This window comes from Lissotriton helveticus, chromosome 3_1 (genome assembly GCF_964261635.1).
Source record: "Lissotriton helveticus chromosome 3_1, aLisHel1.1, whole genome shotgun sequence".
Classification (NCBI taxonomy): Eukaryota; Metazoa; Chordata; class Amphibia; order Caudata; family Salamandridae; genus Lissotriton; species Lissotriton helveticus.
This window is the reverse complement of record NC_136061.1, coordinates 1,045,804,399-1,045,823,680: the sequence shown is the minus strand read 5'-3', so window position 1 is coordinate 1,045,823,680 and position 19,282 is coordinate 1,045,804,399. Positions and strand designations below refer to the sequence as shown.

At 44.1% G+C, this 19,282-nt stretch overlaps 1 protein-coding gene across 5 annotated transcripts in view; it reads left to right on the top strand.

Moving 5' to 3' along the window:
• UBR3 (ubiquitin protein ligase E3 component n-recognin 3) overlaps positions 1-19,282 on the top strand; it is a 1,992,321-nt gene that overhangs the window by 1,126,232 nt on the left and 846,807 nt on the right. For all 5 annotated transcript variants that reach the window (XM_078681592.1, XM_078681591.1, XM_078681590.1 and 2 more), the window contains one exon: positions 17,983-18,071. In XM_078681592.1, the coding sequence (XP_078537718.1) occupies positions 17,983-18,071 (89 nt within the window). The remainder of the gene's footprint in view (positions 1-17,982; positions 18,072-19,282) is intronic.

Genomic DNA, 19,282 nt, shown 5'->3' with positions numbered 1-19,282 from the left:
TGGCATCACTGAAGAGACCTAATGTGGATATCAGTAACATGGACAACAAGCATTTGCAATGCAATAGGTCTCGCATTTACAGGAGATTGAGCTATTGGCATTGTGAATGACAATGCCTGTTATTTATCTGTTTTGATAATTAACACATAAATAAGTCATTGTCATTTACAATGCCAATAGCTCAATCTCCTGTAAATGCGGGACCAATTTCATTTCAAAGAAGTGTCCGCAAATGTCACGGGCTGCTTGTAAAGTAAAAGCACGCATGGTGCAGAATGCTGCAGAAAAGCATGTCGTGACTCCAGTAGGAGAAACTCATTAAAGAAAATAGTGCTTACAGATTAAATATGAAGTAAAAGGGCCATCCCTCTTGGGAGGTGTGGTATATAAATAAATAATACCGGATCTATTTTTGACTGGATATAGTAATAACAGATAGCTCAATAAATAAGAGTCAAGATTCGAGGTAGTAGGAGTTTGCAGGTTTAATACAGCATAAGGACAGGAACAGGACAACCTGCACAGGACTAGGATGGCAGCGCTGCCGGGGGCAGGATCGGAATCGGCGTAACATTTAATAACAGTGCACAAGTATATATACTAAAACAGTTGCATTACAATACATACGATAGGCGGAGCAGTGGGTGTGGTCAATAGCAGTCGCGAAAGATAAGGGTGAAAGTAGGTGTAACAAGAGGCGTGAACATAGACATGTGATGTAAACGTAACAGAATATGTCATAAATGGGGCGGAAACATGGAGGGGGCTACCTAAGGAGCCGGGACCTCTAACCTAGTGGTGCGCGCAAACTGACAATGACGTGTTACTAGGAGAAGCTGGGGGCTATGACTTCTGCGCTAGGAGCAGAGACTGAAGTCTGGAGAGTCAGGGCGACATGTACCTAAACACTATCTAGTATCTGATGTTTAGAGAACATGTTGATAGAATCCAAAAGTTATCAAGGTAAAGGCTAACAGACACTAAGACTGGTGCATGCATTACTCTACATGTAGTGCGTGTTGAAGAATATTAAATGACCATTAATACAGTATTTCTCTTACATGGAGACGTAAAGGCTAGACGATGACGGAAACTATTGATGCGATTCAGTAGCTTTAGGAATGCAGAGAAGGAGGGCTGGACTGATAACTAGAATCATAACATACTCTTGGCAGACTGGGAGGCAGAGCCAGGACGAGCCGGGCACTGTGAGGCAGGAAGTAAGTGAAGGGTCAGGAACACAGGTGGGGGCTGTATCGCTCCTCAGCGAGGGCTCAGGAGACAGGAGCTGAATCTGGTGTCCGGGCCCTTTTGAGGCCTAGAAACGGGGACTTTTCAATGAAATAACGTGCACACTGAGAAACGAGGCAACGTAACTTTTACATAGGCCTAATACTCGTAGCTTTCACGAGAACTGGAAACTGGCATACTAGAGATGGACACAACTGTAATTGCGTCTTTAATCGATCATGGGGAATACATATGCATATTAATCATGCACATACAACATAGGATGGGGAACACGTAGGGACATAGAACATGGCAAAATTTACTTTTCCACATTCCCTCCTTGTCACTACGTTTCCATCAGGAAACATCAATATTCATGATACCATCTATCATTTCATATAGTATCATTTGCTCGTCTCGAATTGTCTTGGAACGGGATTTAGGACGGGACTTGGGACTAGGAATACAAGAGGTAGCACAAATGCCGCAAATCGCAGGGCCACATTGTATACAGAGGCAGCAACTGAATATGATCGCTACTGCAATACCTAGAAAGGACAACACTTTCCATCCCCAGGCAGAAATTATATTCCAGAACCAACCGGACCATGTCCAGGTGCCTGGATTTTGGTGTAACAGATGGGCAATTTTATGGAGTCTGGTTATAGCTGAATAAACAGACGGCGCGTTATTAGGAATGAAAATGCAGCAACTAGATCCGATGACTCTACATGCCCCGCCCCTATCGGCCAGTATGACGTCAAGGACGAGACTATTCTGGAGCACGACAATTCTCATAAAAGATTGCTCTTCGGTTAAGTTACCCAGAGCAGAGGTAGTCTCGATCACTACTGCTTCAAGGGTTCTGGTTAATCTACGTATCAGTTTACTATTCACGACAGTACCTAAGTAGGGGAAGACACCTTTATTGATATCTATGTATTGTTCTAGAGCAGTTTCAGTATAATCGACAATCGGGAGGTCTCTCTTGTGTCTAGTATGTACTAGGTGGGAATTCCTATGATAGTCAGGTGGGGCTAGAAAAACTGGTGGCAGAAGGAATGCAATGTAACAGGTTCCCTCCCAATCGAGGGGCAGACGAACATATGCGGTCTGACCACAAACAAAATAAGAATGACGTGAAGCTTTGAAAATAGATTTCCTGCTGTCACTATACTTGACAATAGTAGTACAATCACTATGTCCTACATGTACGGTACCATTATTTCTGACACATAATTCGCCTTTGACTGGTAATACTGACATAGCAGGTAAGACTGGAGTAGTATCAGACTGAACATTCAAGACCATAAAATTCGAAGAATAATTACCCAAATTATAAACTTCTTTTTCTAGATCTAACCCTGTTCTGTGGGGAAGACCTTGCTTGCCTTGAAAACATGTACTGTTAAGAAAGGACATATCATTTGAGGATAATGTTAACGTGGACCATGCTCCACACGAACCAGTATGTGAAAATGGATAAGGAAAGAGTGGCAAAACTCCCTTCGGTGCCTGGAAAGGGGGGAGTCGACCACACACCCAACAATTAGTGGCATTGCTGGTCTGGTGTGAATAATGTAACATGCGGATAAAGGAATTATTTCGCATAGCAAGACGATAAGATAGTTCATGAGGAGGCAGATCACTAAACGTGTGTTCTACTGTAGCATTAGAAGTCTTATTTACATGAGGAAGTGGAAAACATAAATAAAATGCATAACTCGTGCAGGTAATCATAAGGCTGAGATATAGCAGGAAACATAAAATAATAATGCAACTTTTAGAGTTCTCGCTAACTCTCTCTCTATGGGGGTCTAATTTATACATGTCAGAAACCAGTCTAACCGTTTCACCTAGGGGAGGACTTAGACAATCAAACTGGCTGACTTATTTTACTAGACCTTAATTTCTTCTTATACTCCTGCTGCGGAGTTTTCTCTAACAGGGAGGGTTTTGTATCATTGTCTTTTGCGGGACAGTCCTTGAGAATAGTACTTTGGCAGTCTTTAAAATCCTCGGAAATGTTCTTGGAAACAGTCTTTAGTCCATAAAATTTCTTTACGTGAGACAGATGGACCCACCCCTTCCTGCCTTCCAGCTTGACGGCAGTACGGGTGGCCAGGAGGACCTGCTTGGGCTCCTTCCAGCGAGGCTCCAGCGGACTTGAACGATCAAAGTTCCTTACAAGAACCAGACTTCCGGGAACGATTTCATGCGGTGCCACCTCGGTATTGTCTGGAAATGCGGCGGCAACCTGTGAACGACAAGAGTGTAGGGCAGACATCAAGGAAGCTAGGTAATCTGTCAGCATATTACTTGAAACATCTGTAATACTTCGGGGTCTAGGTGTACCCCACATATTAGGGGGGCGGCCAAATACGACCTCATAAGGGGACAGACCTGATCTGGAATGTGCGACCATGCGCATATAAAACAGAGCGACTGGCAGAGCTACTAGCCAGTCCACACCTTTCTCTTTACAGACTTTGGCAATGCGGATTTTCAGGGTCTGGTTATGTCTCTCTACTAGACCGGCTGCTTCAGGATGGCGTACACAATGGAACTTCCACTGGTATCCTAACAACAGGGAAACGTGTTTCATCAGCTCAGATGAGAATGGCTGGCCGTTATCAGAATATACGACCCTCGGGAGTCCATAGCGGGGGAAGAATTCACGAACCAACTGCTTGGCAGTGGTCGTGGCTGTGTAATCTGGGACTATATATGCTTCTGTCCACCTGGACAAAGCGCATACAACTACAAGGACATACTTGAAACCTCGACATCGCTCCATCTGAATATAATCCATCTGGAGGACTTCAAAAGGGTGGTCAGGGGGCTGGAATCCACCTTGTTCCACCGGGACACTTTTACCTGGATTGAACTGGCAACATATCATACAGGTACGGACTTTCTGTTTGGCTGCAGCTCGTAAATGCTTGTTGAACCAAATGTTCTGGATACTGTCTAACATAGCTTTTTCTCCTAAGTGTGCTGGACTATGTGCGGTATTGATAATGACTTGAACCATAGAGTCGGGGAGAAACCATGTGGCTTTTCCTTTAATTACCCATCCCTGATCTGTCTGGACCCTTCCTTGTTCGGACCATTTCTTGATTTCATCGGGAGTAGCATGTAACTGGATATCTATGACATCTTGAGTGGGGTCCTTAACTGTCATACAAGTAGTCTGTTCTAGAATAGGTATCGGTATCGGATTAACTGACTTGTCTGGAGTCTGTGCTGTAAGCTTGGCTGTGCGATCTGCTAGATCATTACCCTGGGAAATAGTGTCAGTAACCTTCGTGTGTGCTTTGCACTTCATGATAGCGATAGATGTCGGTAAGTGTATAGCATCTAACAGAGCTTGAATAAGGAGACCATGCTGAATCTTGGTTCCATGAGAAGTCATGAAACCTCTCTCCTGCCAGAGCACTCCAAAGTCGTGTACGACTCCAAATGCGTAGCGTGAATCTGTATAAACATTGACTTTCAGGTTCTTGGCGTGTATGCAGGCTTGGGTCAGAGCAACTAGCTCTGCTGCTTGAGCAGACAGGGTGTCAATACGGTGTGTTTCTATAACTTCAGTGTCAGTAGTCACTGCATACGCGGCTACTAGTTCTCCTGTACTTGTTCTCATACATGAACCATCCACATAAAGTGTCAGGTCAGGATCTGGTAATGGAATATCTGTCAGATCTTGTCTTGGCTTAGTCATAGTATTAACTACTTCCACACAGTCGTGTGTGGCAGGATTTGAATTAACTGACGGTAACAGTGTAGCAGGATTTAGAACGTTGCAGCGTCTGATTTCTATGTGTGGCTGGAACAGTGTCAGTTCATAACCTGTCAAACGTGCAATTGTCAAGTGCTGAGTCTGTGTTCGGTTTAAAAGAACTTCCACGGAGTGTGGAACTTGTACTGTCAGAGAGTGTCCTAATACTATGGAATCACTTTGTCTGATAGCTAGTGCTGTGGCTGCAACTGACTTGAGGCACGCAGGCAAAGCCTGGGCTACAGGATCTAATGTGCTCGAAAAATAAGCACAGGGCTTGTATTGTCCTGCTTGATCTTGTGTGAGAACAGATAATGCTGTACCATTACGTTCTGTGACAAAAAGTGTAAAAGGCTTACTGTAGTTCGGTGTAGCTAGAACAGGAGCTTGGCATAGAGCTTTCTTTAACTCATTGAAGCTAAGTGTATGTTCAGATGTCCAAGGGAGGACAGTCGATACGGCTGCCTCCTGTGTCGTTAACTGTATCAGTGGCTTAGCTAGAAATGCATACTGAGGAATCCATTGTCTGCAATAGGAAGTAAGGCCGATAAAAGCACGTACCTCCTTCTGTGTCTTGGGCTGAGGAAGACTCGCTATTAACTGGATACGGTCGGGTGTCAACTGCCTACCCCACTTGGACAGTAAGTGGCCTAAGTAGATCACTTGCTGGACACAGAATTGAAGCTTTGAAGGGGACACCTTGTGCCCCATCTCGGCTAGGAAATACAGGACTGTAAGCGATGCTCGCTCGCAAGCACGTTCAGAACGGGCTGTAATCAGTAGATCATCGACATACTGGAGCAGGGCAGTGTCAACTGGCATGTGAATGTTGTCTAATTGTCTCTTAAGTGCTTGACTATAAATACTAGGACTTTCTGTAAAACCTTGAGGAGCTCGTGTGAATTTATAGCTCCTTCCATTTAAGCAAAAACCAAAAAGGTACTGGCTGTCTGGATGAATGGGGACACTGAAAAACGCGTTCTTGAGGTCTATGACTGTGAAAAATGTGGCTTCGAAATCAATGGCTGTCAATAGGGAAGAGATATCTGGGACAACTGGGTACTGGGGAATAATACATTTATTGAGTTCTCGAAGGTCAATCACTAATCGATATACTGGGGGTGCATTTGGATCAGTACATTTCATGACTGGAATGATCGGAGAATTACATACATTGGAGTCAGTTTCTACAACTACTCCTTGAGCAATGAGCTCGTCAATTATTTTGGATAAGGCTGCTACAGCCTCAGGTGGCAATCTGTACTGTCTGATTCGTGGTAACACTACACCTGGTTTGAGAGTCACACGATGGGGTGTGATTTGCATGAAACCAACATCAGTTGGACCTTGCGCCCATAGATGCTGCGGAACATTTGACAATCTCGGATCGAAATCTCGTAATACATAGTGACCCTTGAAGTCACGTAAAAACAAACGTATTCCCTCTGGGGAGCAGCAAATAACTGCACCTAATTCTTTCAGTGTCTTAATGCCTAACAGATTTTCTGGACATGACTTCGTAAGTAATAGATCAGTAGTACGGGACAATGGACCTACGTCTAGAGTAACTGGCTTTGAAATCTCGTTTACAATAGGCTTTCCTGAAAATCCAAGGGAAACATTTCTAGAGCCTGAGAGCGGAGCCCCTGGAACCTCGGCGTGACTTATGGTAGTCCTACTTGCCCCTGTATCAATCAGAAACTTTCTGTCTTTCCCTAATACTTGACTATGAATATAGGGACCTTCTTGATCTACAGGAATCTCGATGAGAGGCAAGCCTACCTCCCTCTCTAGGCTGTTTCATGAATACTGTTGGTACTCTGGATACTCTGCCTGAGCATACTGGTACATCTGCTGTGTAACATGCTGTGTTGCAGCAATAGGCTGCGGTGCTGGAACTGTCTGTTGTGCATTCTGTGGCTGAGAAGTCTGTGAAACTTGTTCTTGTCTAGGCGGACGTGGTCTTTCTTTAGTTTTACCAGTAGCTATATTATGTTTCAGAACTGCACACTCGTTTATGAAATGACCTGGCTGTTTACAATAATTACATGTCCCTTTAACGGGAGCTGCAGGATGACTGGCTTGATTCGGACCCCTCTTCTGACTGTCTTGTGGAACAGATTGTGCAACTAGTACTTTCATTTTCGTGTCTTTCATACGTTTTCTCTCGTGATCTTGCTCTTCTCTGATTCTATTCTGGTGGTACTGGAGCATCTGTAACATCTGGGACGGGGTACTAGCTTGCCATGTACTTTCAACTTTTAAAACTCGATTCTTAACTTGTGGACTTGAATTCTCGACTAATTTAGTAACAAAAAGATGAGGGTATGACTCGCTACTCGTCTTCAATCCACTGTTTATAATGAAACATTTTTCAAACCTAGAATAAAAATCACTAGTGTCTTCGTCTTGTTTCTGTTTACAGGCTGAGATTGCATCCCAGTCTTCCTTTTTAGTGGCTAACAATCTGGGCAAAACTTGTATTAATAATTCTGGTAATTCTTTACATTTCTCTCCAAGACCAGTACCTGGTACTCGTATCTTATCTTCAGCTTCTAGAACTGCCCAATCGATCTTTTTCTCTCCCACCTCCCATTCTTTTTCCTTGAGTTTTTCGTATACCCCTGCGGGCAACAGGACCTTTAGCATTTTAATAATATCTGGATACGTATATTCTCCCATACGGAGCATGTCTTTTAATTCTCGGTGGAACCCTGCTGGATCTTTGTCGTGACAGGGAATTAATTTCTTCATCTCTAAGAGTTCCATCTTTGTAATCGGGGTGTAAACAAATACTCGTTGCATTTCACCATCTGCTGTCCTGACTGGGTGTACTTCTCGTAACGGATTCTGTCTATCTATGTAAAACGGTTTACTTTCTGGAGGTGAGACATGAACAAAATGCGGGTTCAAAAACATACTATATTTATGACGCTGTTCTAGAATGACACCAATTAAATCGGTACCTAAACCTTTCCATCTATACTGGAGTAACTCGTTCAGGACATCATGTAACGGACCTGGATCAGAATGTTGACCCTCATACAATGTGATGAGGTGCTGAATCATATACATACCCACCAGTCGCTGCTCGGCTGGGGGCAGTTTCAGAAACATTTGTGCCACTATTTCGTCTGGAAAAGTGGTAGAATCAGTAGTCCATCGGACTGCTGATCGGGCTAGTTCTTGTTCATGCATGGTACTAAGTTCACTATAACCGATTCGTGATTTCAGAATGTGATCGGTAGCTTGAAATACTTGTTCTAGAGAACCTTGTTCTGGTGCTGGATGATGAAAGATTTTTTTGTGTTCCAAACATGAATGGCAGTCTGGAAATCTAGATCTACCTACATACGCTATTCTGGCGGTATTCTCGTCGTCTACCTCTTCAGTAGAAGAGTCATTTTCTTTCTCGCTTACTTGTGCTTCTTTGCGTTGTTCGTGTAACCTTATTATTTCTTTACGTATTTTCTTGTACATACTCTCTATACTATTGAGTGTCTTGTGCTTACCCTCGGCTATATTATCACTCCACCTGGTCAGGGTTCTCATTTCGGCCGGATCTTTGGTCGGATAATCTTGTTCCCTTATTAAACAATTAATCAGAAACTTTAATATCATGAGCTGGATCTCAGCTTTCCTTTGGGACATGGTTTCGCCAATACTTTCTGGATCATCCCCTGTACGGATGAAACGATACATTCTGTCTAAATCTTCTTTCATGTTCGGTAGGGTGACCAAATACTCGGACACCTGTCTTATACGTATGGAATATAGAACCATACTATCCTCGCCTGGAACTGGATCATAACCGCATTCAGTAAGAGCTCGTCGGATTTCTGCAACGGACTTATATTTGGGCGTACGCTGTAACGCACGTTCATGTAACTCGATTGTTCCTAGACGTCTACTTGGCGGCGGGGTACCAGGAGGACCTCCTCCTGCGGCCCCTATACTGGAATCATCGACTGATACTCTTCGTGCTGGCAGAGTGACTGATGTGGCGGGGATTTGTACTACTGGCTGGACCGGGGGTACCGTAGCAGGTACTGCAAGAGGTGCCCCGGTGACTGAAGGAGCAGGATTTACATTATTTACAGGAGCTGGTGGAACAGGATTTGCATATTCTGGGACTGTGTCGTCCAAATAGGACGAGAGAAAAATATCAGCTGCGGTCGGTTTGTGACGTAGCTTGGTCGGAACTAATGATGGCGGAAAATTACTGGATGCATCTGGGGTCGCTTTTGGCAAGCCCTCGGCAAGAAGAGGATACATACCCTTAATGAGGGCATTCCTCTGTCTGTCTGACTGTTCGGTTTTAACTCGTTCACCTATCTCGATTAATTCCCTTTCTTGTGCTCTTTCTATGGATTCTCTACTTAATTCTGACTTTCTGATTTCTTTTTCGGTTCTCTTATGAGATTCTTTGCGCCATAACTCGATGGCATCTTTCTGTGACTGTCTGGCTTTCTTTTTCCATAATACTTCTTCTACTCGCATGATGCACTCGGCATCCCACGTACCTGATACGGGCCATTTATACTTTTCTTCTAACTGTTTGGTGTACTCCACCCATAAATCTAGATATAATATGGCACTTATGCCATGCTTCTGATACATAAAATGACCTGGACTGTCCCTAGGCGGGACAGGAACTGCTTCTTCTAACAGACCTTTTCTAGTTTTTAACTGACGTAGTTTGGAAAACAAAGGCATGACTGGACTGTAATCTAGACACAATACAATACACAATGAACACGATAATTACACCACTTTCACTCCACGACATTAAAATACATGAATGACATTTTAAAATAACAGTCTTGACAAAATACTACCTGGAATACTGAAAACAGGATTCATGAATTTTCTCGAGAACAGAACTGACTAGAACAGAAACTAGATGCACTGCTAAAACAGTACGAACTTACCGGTCTCATAAAGAGACACGTCAGGACCCGCATCCACCTAAGTGGACACTTCGTGTTGGATCTGTGTACCACCAAACCCACGGACCAGAGTCAATTAGATTGACCCTGTCTAGATACTACCCCAGCAACGGTACTCACCGGGCAGCAAGAACGGAAGGCCTCGGACTGGACTGGACTGCTTCGACGCCGGACGGACGAACTTCGGACTTCTGTTACGGGTGGGCCTCCGGATACCTCGGACCTTGGACTCTCGGCTTGGGCTCTGGTCGGGACTCGCCGCGTTCCTCCACCGCCTCGTCTGGATGCTGGACCGCAACCTCCGTCTCCTCCGTGGGCCTGAGGGATACTTGAAGCAGAAATATCTGCCGGTGCGCAGAAGAGTTCCGTCACGGCTGCAGAGGGTCAGGGGGCATACGTGGCTTCACCGGCGCGTGGGGAAAGGGCAAGTCCCTATTCGGGCGCCATTATGTGGTATATAAATAAATAATACCGGATCTATTTTTGACTGGATATAGTAATAACAGATAGCTCAATAAATAAGAGTCAAGATTCGAGGTAGTAGGAGTTTGCAGGTTTAATACAGCATAAGGACAGGAACAGGACAACCTGCACAGGACTAGGATGGCAGCGCTGCCGGGGGCAGGATCGGAATCGGCGTAACATTTAATAACAGTGCACAAGTATATATACTAAAACAGTTGCATTACAATACATACGATAGGCGGAGCAGTGGGTGTGGTCAATAGCAGTCGCGAAAGATAAGGGTGAAAGTAGGTGTAACAAGAGGCGTGAACATAGACATGTGATGTAAACGTAACAGAATATGTCATAAATGGGGCGGAAACATGGAGGGGGCTACCTAAGGAGCCGGGACCTCTAACCTAGTGGTGCGCGCAAACTGACAATGACGTGTTACTAGGAGAAGCTGGGGGCTATGACTTCTGCGCTAGGAGCAGAGACTGAAGTCTGGAGAGTCAGGGCGACATGTACCTAAACACTATCTAGTATCTGATGTTTAGAGAACATGTTGATAGAATCCAAAAGTTATCGGGGTAAAGGCTAACAGACACTAAGACTGGTGCATGCATTACTCTACATGTAGTGCGTGTTGAAGAATATTAAATGACCATTAATACAGTATTTCTCTTACATGGAGACGTAAAGGCTAGACGATGACGGAAACTATTGATGCGATTCAGTAGCTTTAGGAATGCAGAGGAGGAGGGCTGGACTGATAACTAGAATCATAACATACTCTTGGCAGACTGGCAGGCAGAGCCAGGCCGAGCCGGGCACTGTGAGGCAGGAAGTAAGTGAAGGGTCAGGAACACAGGTGGGGGCTGTATCGCTCCTCAGCGAGGGCTCAGGAGACAGGAGCTGAATCTGGTGTCCGGGCCCTTTTGAGGCCTAGAAACGGGGACTTTTCAATGAAATAACGTGCACACTGAGAAACGAGGCAACGTAACTTTTACATAGGCCTAATACTCGTAGCTTTCACGAGAACTGGAAACTGGCATACTAGAGATGGACACAACTGTAATTGCGTCTTTAATCGATCATGGGGAATACATATGCATATTAATCATGCACATACAACATAGGATGGGGAACACGTAGGGACATAGAACATGGCAAAATTTACTTTTCCACAGAGGTTACAAATGAAGACAAGGAGATACTAAGGAGGGACTAACCAGCCTATTAACGAATCCGAAGCCAGCCTTTACAAATGACAATGAAGCAAGACAATGAAAAATATGGGTGGAGAGTGGGCGGAGCTTCAAGTCCATACTGCATTGCTTCAACTGGGTATGTCTGTGCCTTCCCTGAAGTGTGGGGTTAACAGAACACAGAAGCGAATCTGCACATAGCAAACACCTGGTCCGATGACTTCTAGAAGTTAATCAAGGTAGGAATCAATTTCTGACAAAAAAAAATCATTATTATTAATGTGCTTGCATATTCATTTATTTGATGGCTTTTTTGACAGCATATGAATTGTCTCCCGCCATTGATTTACCCCAAACTTTAATATCTTAAATGGCTAATGTGCTGTCTGGCTAAAAACTTATAAGGTTCCAAAGGCGAGACCTATTGGCTATGCCAATGCTTGTTTTTGTAGATGCCATGTAGAGGAGATGCCTAATACCATGCACTGAAGAGGATGTGGCATAACAGCATCATCTCTGTACTTTGGTGCTGGGGAGCATAGTTCGAGTCTTGACGTTATGGTCGTAACATCCAGTAGTTCTAACAGTCAAAAAATATTTCCTTTACAAATTGAACAGCTGCTTCTAAAAAGCGCTCCAATACTATCTGATGTATATCCCCTTTAGGCCATTGTTTTTATTTGTAACCATGTAAACATTTATAAGCACAGGCACGGCCTCGTATTCACACAGACACACACATTTAGATACACTAGCACAGCGGGTAAATGTGAATGCACGTTTCCATAGCGTGAATCACAGCATCACCAAAGCAATAAATAATGAACCTGGGAAATGTGTTTAAAGGTTCGCTTTGCAGTAATGTTTCGTTTCCGTCCATGCCATGTTCACGAGATGTCCAGTAGCACAAACTCAAGAGGATAGAGGATGTGGCATTACGGCCACATCTATCTCCTTTGGTGCTTGGGAACAAGGTTTGAGTCTTGATGTTAACTTAAAGCCCTATAATTCTGGGCAAAGCACTACATTTTCCTGTCTGTACAAAAAATATATATTCTTCCGTTATGACACTAGTGGTCCTGTAGAGCACTCCAATACCTTCGCTAAATGTTGCCTACATATAAAAAATGCGCTATAACAGATACAGCTGCCAACTTTGAAGCTGAGGATTATTATGGTGTAAATATGGTCTATTTGCCTACTTTTCAAGTGCCTAACAGTAAAACAAAAAAAAATCATTTCGGAAGATAACTACTGCTTCGAGAAAGCGCTTCAATACAATCTGCCTTATTTACTTTAAAGGCACGGATTCTATTTTTCACCATTTAAACAATTACAGGCACAGCCCCATTTATTCACAGATTTATAGAATAGTGCACAACGTCTAAATGTGCATGTATGTTTCTATAGCGTGCCTGAGAACATCATTAGAGCTCTACAGCACAGCTGCCCAGGGGCCATCTCACCCAGTCTTTTAAATAGAAACAAGGACACACGTGTCTCACACACCTACGGTCCCAGCACTCAGCCTCATAGCACTAACAGCTGCAGCTACAACAGCACTTGTTTATACGCTTTTTTGATTAATTTTAGGTCACATTAAAAAAAAGTCTGCTATGTCTCCCTATCGTGAGGGGTAGTCTCAAGGCCGGTAACTGCAAATAAACACACACACACTCGATATTATTGGACTGAAGAATGCACTGTGCTGTGCTCACTGCGCAGCGCTTTTCCCCATCGTCATATATTTATTCCCGCAACTGCGGGGCCGGCGGCGGGGCCCCCCCTGAGCGCGAGGCCCTGGGCAGCTGCCCATACCGCCCATGGCTAGGACCGGCCCTGGACATCAATGCAGCCTTCGGTCACATCACAGACAAAACTTATGGGCCAGTAGGACAATGTTTGCATGTACTCATGGGCTAGAGGACCAACAAAGAGCGGAAACTACCAGTAGTAAACATGTCTTATGTTATTTACGTGCTGCTTGCTGCTCGTTACTCGTGAGTTCGGGATAGTAAAACCAAGGCCAGGAACCCTAAGGCAAACCAGCAGCGACAGAGCTTTCTAACTCTGGATACTCCCAAATGACGTTCTTGTTTCTAAACCGATGTTCTACAGCTGCAGGGATTTTAAAATCAACTTCATTGTCCAATATTAGCCTGATGCATTGACACAAAAGGTGTGCAGTTAACAGTAATACTGCTCTCATACAGGCCTCCGTCCTTGACACAGCAGATACTTAACCACTCTCATTTTGACCTCTTGAATAAAACATGTTGGCTGATCTGTGAATAACATATCGAGGTAAGTTTGATTGCTCGGTCTTTTCCTTAGAAGCCACGTGTTGCTGTACCTAGGAAGGAATTTACTCAAAGGGGCGGCAGTGCCCCTCTGGATTTAGGATTCTAATCTAGTGCCGCTGCTGCACGAACCGATAGGGGTTCAATTTCTTTTTTTGATTTCAAGCCTTGCGCTTTGGTAATGAAGATTGAAGAGGCTGTAAACACTCATGATGACCCCTTTCTTGTTTTCTCAACTTGCTTTCAGAGGCCTTGGTGGCATTACCAGTTTGATACGCTGTTTCCATAGAAACCCAAGTTTGGCTCTCGAGGAAGCAGCTCAGTCGCTTGTGACATTTTTCATCCACAGTGCCTTGCCCCCATGGGCCATTATCGAAAATAACCCAGCTGCGGTGAATCTGTCAGAGTTTATTTTATGTCCTCCTGTTCAGGATCTCTATTTACTGTCCAGCCTGTTTTTAGACGTCATGTAACCGAGATTGAGAAAAATGTAGAGAGTCGAGATCCAACAGCACGGCAGTTTATTGCAGTGAAAGTGCAGGCTTCGAATAAAGCTACGTTCACTTGCAACTACCTGAAATAAGACACAGTGTTTCTGAAAACAAAATAATAACCGGTGCTCCTTTTTAAGCTTTAGTATTCTGCCCCGGTTTCTTTAGAATCTCATTCCATTCTCCTGAGGTATGGCTGCTGACGGTTATTAAAGTTATTTCAGATCAAAAGAAGAGCAGTTTAGGCCATTAAGCCTGAGAGTTGTAGCCACCCGCCTTTGGGGTTGTCTGCACATTTATGTTGACCAGTGCTTAATCTGTGGCTCAGAAATTATACTGAAGTCTTTTAGGCATTTAAAGTTTTACTGATATGTTTAGAGCAATTCGGTCTTTTACAGTCCATCTTCCCAACTCAGCCTGGGACAAGTGAATGGTACTCACTTGGACCCATCTTATGGTATACTGTGCCTTGTTAAGGTTATAATCAATCCAGATCCGAAATTACCATACAATTAAGGTCTCATGTAATACTTCACCCCTTAACATTCAGGCTTGGTACCTCAGTGATAGTCTAATTTTGATTGTGACAAAGACATGTTGACCCCTTATGATGTTTAAATTGCCTTTCTTCCTGCATCTTTGGGCCTACGGGGTTGATTGCCAGCTTGCTGTACCTTGCTCTAACCAGCATTCAGTTGCCACTAAAATACACAAAGTGTTTGCTAGTTTGAATTTATTTTATTGGAAAGGAGTTGTATATTGTAGCACGAGGTCTATAGACGTGTAAAGAGGTTTGTATTCATAGTCGATATCAGTGGCGGCTGGTGAACTGTGAAAGTCGTAGGGCGTAAATAACTTAGTGTAACATAGATCACGTGGGTAAGTGAATGAAACAAGTCTGACGCCCCTGGGGAAAATTTTCGTTGAAGAAATGGTGTATTTCGTAGTATAATTTTCACCTATTTACAGAAATAATAAAAGAGGCTTATAAACTACACATTTACAATCAAAAGAGTGTTGCGTTGCTATTTGCAGTCTGCCTCTCTCTACATTTCTTCCTCATTCTTCTTCTCTGTAGTTTGTCTGTATCTATTCACTGTTATAATCTTTTCTGATGTCTGTCTCTGTTATCATTCCTCTATGCTATCTGTCTCTCCTATGTTATTCGATCGTTATTTATGCTGTTTCTATTGCTATCCTCAGACTTAGGTGTTCTGACCTTCCTCTTTGCCGTCTTCCCTATTCTCTGCTCCTGTCTCCACTCAATACTTTCTCAATGTAATCTACCTCTGTGCTGCTCACTAACCTTTCTTCAATTACCATTCCTCCGACCACTGCTATTCTTTCTCTACGATGTGCTTGATTTCTTAAACAATCCCTCAACATCTTTCTGAAGCGTCATAGGAGGCAGCTTTGAAGCACTAAATGTTTTCATTGTTTGTAGACATTGGCACTTAGTGTGAGTGAAAAAACTGTGTAACTCAAACGATGCCTGACTTGTAAACATCATTCAGTGACTCACTCAACGCCTCAGCAACGTCGGAATACAAGGAAAAGCATTGGACTGGATCATCTCGTTCCTCACCGGAAGATCCCAGAGAGTCCGCCTCCCCCCTTTCAAATCAGAGGCCACCGAAGTCATCTGCGGCGTACCACAAGGATCATCACACAGTCCCACCCTCTTCAACGTATACATGAGTCCCCTCGCATCCATCGCACGACAACACAACCTCAACATCATCTCCTACGCAGACGACACACAGCTGATCCTCTCCATCACCAAAGACCCAAACACCGCCAAAACCAACCTACACGAAGGAATGAAAGAAGTAGCCGAGTGGATGAAGAACAACCGTTTAAAACTAAACTCGGACAAAACGGAAGTCCTCATCTTAGGATCATCCCCCTCTGCCTGGGACGACTCATGGTGGCCTCCGGCCCTAGGAACCGCACCCACACCCACGGACCACGCACGTAACCTAGGCTTCATCCTGGACTCCTCCCTCTCGATGACCAGACAAGCCAAAGCCGTCTCATCATCTTGCTTCAACATCCTACGCATGCTCAAAAAAATCTTTCGCTGGATCCCCACCGAAACAAGAAAGACGGTCACTCACGCACTGGTCACCAGCCGACTGGATTACGGAAACACCCTTTACGCCGGAACCACAGCCAAACTACAGATAAAACTCCAACGCATCCAAAACTACTCAGCCAGACTCATATTGGACATCCCTCGGCAAGCTCACATTTCCGGCCACCTGAAAGACCTCCATTGGCTTCCCGTCAACAAGAGAATAACGTTCCGTCTCCTCACCCACGCACACAAAGCCCTCTACGACCTAGGACCAGAATGCCTCAACACGCGAATGTCCTTCTACACCCCCACCCGCCAACTACGATCGTCCAATCAAGCCCTCGCCGCAATTCCTCGCATCCATAGATCCACCATGGGTGGAAGATCCTTCTCCTACTTAGCGGCCAAAACCTGGAATTCCCTCCCCACCCACCTCCGCCTTACTCAGAACCACCTTTCCTTCAGAAAGCAATTAAAAACTTGGATATTCGATAAGTAAAGCACCCCCCTCCCTCAAGCGCCTTGAGACCCTCTGGGTGAGTAGTGCGCTATATACATTTTGAACTTGAACTTTACCCTATAATTTATGGCGCCCAAGAATAAAAAGAGCCGGCCGGTATTACGGGTGGGGGGGAAGCGGGATAAATAAAATAAATAAAATAAAAGTCAAACGTACCTTCTTCTTCCCGCCTTCAAGTTCCGACTCCGAGACTCCACCGACCACTAGACTCCCGACTCCCGCCGTCGTCACGCAGGAAGGCTGTAGGCAGCCTCCCTCTCCTTCACCACAGCACAGCGCTGTGATTGGTTCGGCCGGCTGCCCCAACCATGTCATTTCTCTCTGTATGCTGCAGCATATTAACAACAGTGGGAAAGCCACTCCCCCCTGCCCTCGAGTAACGCCGCCCACTCTCTCAACGAGGAACTTCTGCTTTCTCGCCGTGCGAGAAGGTAGAAACAAATGGTAGTTCTCTACTATTTGTTTCTGCCTTCTCGCACGGTGAGAAAGCAGTGGGGCGGCGCCCAAACGCCCCCATGGAGGATCCGCCACTGGTCATAATATACATTATAGATGCAAACATTGGGGATATAAAATAAAATAGAACATGGAAAGTGAAAAGTAGTTTCTGCATCCTCAAGGTTTCATTTTTTTTTCTTAAAACAAATTTCTATTGTGTCAAAAGTCACGTAACCCAGGAAACATCTGCCGTAATAGACATTGCGATTCATTCCTATTGACGTTTAATGTACACATTTTCTTTATCACTGTGGTAGAACAAAGGAACATAAACACAACAAACCCCTCCCCCCCTCTCCCCCCCCATTGCTCAGGGTTTTATTTTTAATCGGAATATTTGTCCTGCATAGCAGTAAATGGACATAAACATGTTCATATGATAACAATTTAGATAATGCAACATAAAATATATTCTAAATGCTTTTGTGGGGTAACTGGTTTGACTGTTGCTAATTTTGTGTTTTCCGATGGGTTTTTTCTGATACAGGCGACAAAAGGCCAGAGAGAGGCAACAGAAGCTTCTTGCTGAATTTGCTTCGAGGCAAAAGAGCTTCATGGAAACTGCTATGGATGTTGGTAGGTTTTGCCAATAATTTAATACTTATTTTAGTCGTTGAAGGTAAACATTCCAATGGAAAATTGCAACCACTGTAAATCACTTTGGTTGTAAAACGTTTAGAACTGATTGTCACTGCCTTTAATAATCCGTAACATTTGTTTCATGACGTCTCCTGCCACACCCACCATGCCCACCCTGTTTGCCTAGAGCCTTTGATGGAAATCCAGAACCTCTGAGCATTGAGAATAATTGCACAAATGCACTTCCCTGAGGTCAAGACGGATTTTGTTACTTATGCTTTGTGGTAGTTGGTAGACCACAGAAACCGAATCTCTGAAACGTTTTCTGCTCCATCTTTCCATCAGTCTTTCACCTTATTCATCGTAGCCTTAATTTGGTTAGTATTTGAAAAGGGAGATTGGGTGTCTAACTTTGACTGGAGGGACGTTTTTTTCCATATCTTAGTTTCTGATGGATCCATCTACCTGTGGATTCCTTACCTTCTGAATACCCCAATGTTGCCAGCATTCCATGGAAACTTTTCTTGACAGCTTTCCCACATCGGCGAGGACATCGCAATACCCATGGCTCCGCATGATGCCAATGGAGCCATAAGAGGCGTGGTGACGTCAATTCCCTTTTTTCTTTACCTTCTACATGTAGCATTTCTTTCACAAGTTCCCCATAGAGTTAGGAGTCTTTCAACATTTTTTCTGGAAATTGCAACATTGTTTCAGGTAAAATGTCTCCACCAAGAAAATCTGGTTTCAAGGTGTGCTGAGAATGTGAGGGTCAAATGTCAATCATGGTCCCTCATGAAGACAGTCTTTGGTGACGAAGTTCGGACCACAACGTCAACGATTGTTCATCATGTTAACAGATTAACCCCAAATGGTTGAAGGAGAGAGAAGCAAAAATCTTCATGTCCAAGACAAGAAAGGATAAAAGAGGACTTTGAGAGTCGAGTCACAGCATTCCTAAAGTCATCGTATCGGAAGCCTAAGTATTCCTGCCTCATTGGACGCCGATGGAAGTTCAGCAGGAATCACCAGCACTTGTTACACTGTCTCTGAAGTTGGCTGGATCCACTAAACAGGTGCCTTTGTTGACGTTGAGACATAGATCTCGAAGTGAAGGTCAGAGATTTCTTGGAGAGGAATGTGAGAAGTTGGCCTGATATATGAGTATCTTTTTTTCTTACAGTCATTCACTCAGCAGTCAGTCTGCG